The sequence below is a fragment of the Cynocephalus volans genome, chromosome 12 (genome assembly GCF_027409185.1).
Source record: "Cynocephalus volans isolate mCynVol1 chromosome 12, mCynVol1.pri, whole genome shotgun sequence".
Classification (NCBI taxonomy): domain Eukaryota; kingdom Metazoa; phylum Chordata; class Mammalia; order Dermoptera; family Cynocephalidae; genus Cynocephalus; species Cynocephalus volans.
The window spans coordinates 64,399,901-64,405,503 of NC_084471.1; the positions used below are offsets into that span (position 1 = coordinate 64,399,901).

At 33.9% G+C, this 5,603-nt stretch overlaps 1 protein-coding gene across 1 annotated transcript; it reads right to left on the reverse strand.

The window, feature by feature from the left end:
- Positions 1–3,390: 3,390 nt before the first annotated feature.
- LOC134360511 (olfactory receptor 6C2-like) lies at positions 3,391–4,329 on the reverse strand. Its single transcript, XM_063074988.1, has one exon. The coding sequence runs from the start codon at positions 4,327–4,329 to the stop codon at positions 3,391–3,393; it is 939 nt and encodes a 312-aa protein (XP_062931058.1).
- Between the last annotated feature and the right edge of the window lie 1,274 nt (positions 4,330–5,603).

The window sequence follows — 5,603 nt, forward strand, 5'->3', positions numbered from 1 at the left end:
TTACCACTCCTATTTGACATAGTGTTGGTAGTACTAGCCAGAGCAGTCAGGCAAGAGAAAGAAAGGGCATCCAAATTGTAAAAGAAGTCAAATTGTTCCCATCTTCAGATACATGATCCTGTATATAGAAAAGCCTAAAGACACAAAAAGACACTTAGAATTGATAGATGATTTCAGTAGAGTTGCAGGATACAAAATCAACACCCCCAAATCAGCAACATTTTAATACTCCAACAATGAATTAGCAGAAAAAGAAATCAAGAAAGCCAGCCTATTTATGATAGTCACCAAAAAAGTAAAATATCTAGGAGTCAATTTAATCAAGGAAGTGGAAGATCACTACAATGAGTACTACGAATCACTGTTGAAAGAAATTAAAGAGAACACAAAAATATGGATAGATATTCCATGCTCTTGGATTGGAAAAATTAACATTGTGAAAATGTCCATACTACCCAAAGTGACCTACAGATTCAATATAAGCCACATTGAAATACCCTTGACATTCTTCACAGAAATTAAAAAAAAAAAACACACCCTAACTTTCATATGGAACAACGAAAGATCCTGAATAGCCTAAGCACTCCTGAAGGAGAGAAAAAAAAAAAAAAAAAAAAGCCAGAGGCATAATACTATCTGACTTCAAATTATACTACAAAGCTATAGTAACCAAAATAGCATGGTACTGGCATAAAAACATACACTCAGAGCAATGGAACAGAATATAGAACCCAGAAATCAACCCACAAACTTACAGCCAACTGATCTTTGACAAAGGCACTGAGAACATACACTGTGGAAAAGACTGACTCCTCAATAAATGGTGCTGGGAAAACTGGACATCCATATGTAGAAGAATGAAACTAGATCCATACCTCTCACTACATATCAAAATGAACTCAAAATGGATTAAAGCCTTAAGTATAAGACCTGAAACTATAAAACTCATAAAAGAAAACAGAAACACTTCAGAAGTAGGCAAAGACTGGGCAAAGGCTTTATGAATATGACCCCCAATGCACAGGCAATAGCAGAAAAAATAAACGTTGAAAAAGTAAACAAACTTAAAAGCTCCTGCACAGCATCAGAAACAATTCTCAGAGGAAAAACACAATCTTCACAGAGAAAATATTTGCAAACTATGCATCTGATGAGGATTCAATGTTCAGAATATACAAAGAACTAAAACAACAGCAACAAAAAAACCAAGTAACACAGTTAAAAAACAGGCAAAATAGTTGAATAGGCATTTCTCAAAGGAAGAGATACAAATAACTAGTAGACACATGAAAAAATGCTCAGCATCACTCAGCATCAGAGAAATGCAAATCAAAGCCATATTGAGATGTCATCTCACTCCAGTTAGACTGGCTGTCATCAAAAAGACTGAGAAAGGGGAACCCTCCTACACTGTTGGTGGGACAGTAAATTGGAGCAGCCATTACGGAAAACAGTATGAGGGTTCCTCAAACAGCTACAGATAGATTTACCATACGATCCAGAAATCTCACTGTTGGTTATACACCCAAAGGAATCGGTCATCATGTTGACAGGATACCTGCACCCCCACGTTTATTGCAGCTCTATTTGCATTAGCCAAGAGTTAGAACCAACATAAATGTTCATCATGAGATGCCTGGATGAGGAAAATGTGGCATATATACACAGTGGAAAACTACTCAGCCATTAAAATAGAATGAAATATTGCCACTCTCAGCAACATCAATGAACTTAGGGAAAATCATGTTATGTGAAATAAGCCAGGCATGGAAGGGGAAATAGTGCAGGTCCTCACTCATAAGTGGAAGCTAAAAAATAAACAAATAAATTTAAAAAAAAGAAAAATAAACTAAGATACAACAATCACAATAATACATTGAACTTTTTAAAGGAGAGAATAGAACTGAGGTTACCAGAAGTGGGAAAGGGGGAAAGGGAGACGGTGTAAAGGAGGAATTAACAAAGGGACATGAAAAATGATTACATCGTATGATATTAAATACACTAATTATACTGATTTGAGCATCACATATTGCACACAGATAACAATATTCAAATGTGTACCCCATAGATATGTACAATCAACTATGTCATAATAAAAAAAACTGATGAACATTAAAAAAAAGATTTCATACATGAAGATAAATCTAAAGAGGAGAAAATAGATTCTTCTGACTTTTTTTTGTTTCTTAGGGACAATGCTCATAAAAATCTCCATATGCGAATAGTTCTGCCAGTTCACAATCTGTATCTTTTCTTTCAAAAATAAATAATAGATACTGGCTTGTATGAGTGTAGATATAAGTAACAATACATTATTGCAATTTTGTAGCCAATATGGCAAAGTGGGTTAAACCACAAGAAATATGAAAATTACAATACATTCTACTTTCTTGATTCTGGAAATCATTGTGATACTCAGACAAATCTTCCTACAGAGAAGTAAATATGCTTTGATCAAATTAGGAATAAATTATACAAGGAAACAATACATAATTATTTGGGGCAGTAAACAATTTTAAAATGATGAGAATTAAGAAAAAGTAATAAAACATAAAAAAGTTTTAGGTACATAGTTAATTTTTAAAAGACAACTGAAGAGGAGGGCATATTGGGGAAAAAGGTCATCAGTAGCAGTAAAGAGGAGGAAATATTTCTTTTGACTTTTTTTTGCCTTTTAGGGACAATGTTCATAAAAATCTCCATATGGAAGTAGTCCAACCAGTTCTCAATCTGTATAACAAAACACTATCAAGAAGAAAACAATCTTTTCGTAGGTTTTACAAATTTGTAGCTTATTTCTGAAATGTGTTTAGGAAGTTAAAAACTGCTGTTTAAGATGTGATTGAAGATTTTTCATGTTTTCTGACCACACAGAAATATTTCCTCCTTTTATTTATATTCTAAAAAATATATATATATTTTTATCTTATCTACCTGACAACTATTGTTGATTTCAAACTTGAAAGGAAAGCCTGGGTATATAAAGACACCTCCATTTTTTAAGGGGATTTTTTTTTTTTTGGATGAGATTGTACAAAATGATCTCTGAAATCTCATTTAAGATGTTGTTGGGATTAAGTTTTATGATTTTAGGTCCCATCTGCAATTTCCAGATGGACAATCCCATTATCCTGGGTTGTGAATATTGGTCTTATTGTTGCTCTTCCTGAAGCAGCAATTTATAATACAGCAACTCTTAGACATTTTGTTCGTACCCTTTCTCCCAATATAAAAAAAGTTAATATTCTTAACTTGTTCAATTTGCAACAAGAAGCAAGAAATGACTTTTGCTTATAATAGGTACTGAACGTAAGGTGAAGTCTAGATCAGAAAGAGACAAAATGAAGTTAAAAAACTATGTATAGGGACCCAGATTTTAACATTTCCCTAGTTCTTAGCGAGCAATATAATTTTTTTGACTAACTTATTAAAAGCTTTTTTCACTTGTTTGTTCCTCAGAGTATAAATAAATGGGTTTAACATGGGGGAAATGGAAGTAGTGAGTACTGACACTCCCTTATTAATGGTCATTTCATCTTTTGCTGAGGGTTTGACATATATAAAGATACAGCTGCCATAGGTAATGGAAACCATAATGATGTGGGAAGAACATGTGGAAAAGGCCTTTTTCCTTTGCTGGGCAGAGGGGAATCTTAGAATTGTTCTGACGATATACATGTAGGACAAAAGCACACACACAAGAGTCATGATAAAGATCAACACAGAGCAAACAATAAACATCTGTTCTATCAACCACGTGTCTGAGCATGAGATCTTCAAGATAGGATTAGCATCACAGACAAAGTGGTCAATGACATTAGAGTCACAAAATTCCAGGTTCAATCCCAAGCTAAGTGGTGGTAATATGATCAACAAAGCAGTCATCCAACAGCAGAAGATGAGCCTTTTGCAGACCTTGTTGTTCATGATGGTCAGGTAATGCAGGGGTTTGCAGATGGCTACGTAGCGATCATAGGACATGGTGGCCAGAAGAAAAAACTCTGTTATTCCAAAGAGATATGTAAAAAAGAGTTGGCATGCACAAGCATTATAGGTAATGTCCCTGTCTCCTGTTGATATACTGTACAAAAATCTAGGAATACAGGCAGAGGTGAATGAGATTTCTAAAAAGGAGAAATTTTGGAGAAAAAAGTACATAGCAGTTTTAAGGTGGGAATCTACTAATGTGAGGAGGATGATGGTCAGGTTTCCAGTTACACTCAACATGTAGGTGATCAGTAAAAATACAAAGATCAGAAACTGCAGTTGGGGGTCATCTGTCAGTCCCAGGAGGATGAATCTGGTGAGTGATGTATGATTTCTCATTCCTGGGTCCTGACTTCTGCCCAGTCTGCATGTAAAATTAAGAGAGATCAGAACTAAGAGAGTAGGATTTTTTTTTGATGGATTATGATTAGAAGAGGCAAATAATGTGTTTTCCATTTATTTTGTTTCACTTGATAATTAATATTTTAAAACAATTTTGCCTTCAGATATTTTGATATGTCAATCGTTTTGAAACCTTGGCTTTCAAACATTTTCGAGCACTGCATAGGGTAAGAAATATCCTTTATATTGTAATTCAGTGTATATGCATATACACACATATACTCGCAGATATCAGAAACAAAAATTTCAAAAAAATACTGGCCTTCAGATTCCCTGCTCTGTAATGTTTTCTATTCTAGTTTATCTCATTAAATATAAACACAAATATTACTAAATTAATTTGTAGCTTAGTAATTGGTTATGACCTGTGGTTTGAAAAAAATCCTGATTATATTAAAGAATTCTTTTAACTACAATATGATCCAAAGAATAATAGGATATTTCCTTCCAGGATATTTAAAAAAATTACCCTACTCTTTTAACTTTCACTTTGGAATAGTATTTTCCACAGCATGCACTTGTTCCTCAGTGAGTAACGAGATCATGAACATTGGGATATCCTTTTTTTAAAAGAATTTGTTTTTCTCACTAACTGAAATTTTGCTTGGTTTTATTTATCTGTTTAAAGCTTTTTCGTACAAATTGTAAACATGAGGGATGGTTATGATATGATGTTTCTAGATCCATCTGTTAACACAGTGAGGGTTGTGTTCCATGACATAACATGTAATTAATCTATAAAGGACATTTCTCCTACAGAATATCATCCCCTGGATCTCTCCCATGCCTTCTCAAAATGTTTATGATTTTGCCTGTTGTTCACTGATTATCTACGTAAGTCATCAGCAGAAAAAGTGCATTGATACATATGAATTTACTAATAGGTGAGGGAATGTTTTGTAAAAGATATACACAGCTGAAGTTATTTTCTTATTGCTGTATGATTTCAGTTTGTTCTCATCTGACTGAAACACACTCAGTCCCTTTGTTATCATGACACAGATTATTATCAGCACTATAATTATTAAATAGAATCTCCAATTTCACTTCGACAATGTGCAATGGTTTTTTCTAATTCCTGACTTCCAAGATATTCTTCAACTGTTTGTGATATGCTGTCTGAACACACCATCCACTGAAGGAGCTATTGGCAGGATTACTTGTGATTCCTCTTAGGTTAAACGAAGTGTAGCCATTTTATTAGACTTTTT

What these genes read in the sequence shown, in the direction of transcription:
- LOC134360511 (XM_063074988.1), bottom strand. Translation starts at nt 4,329, where the DNA reads ATGAGAAATCATACATCACTCACCAGATTCATCCTCCTGGGACTGACA.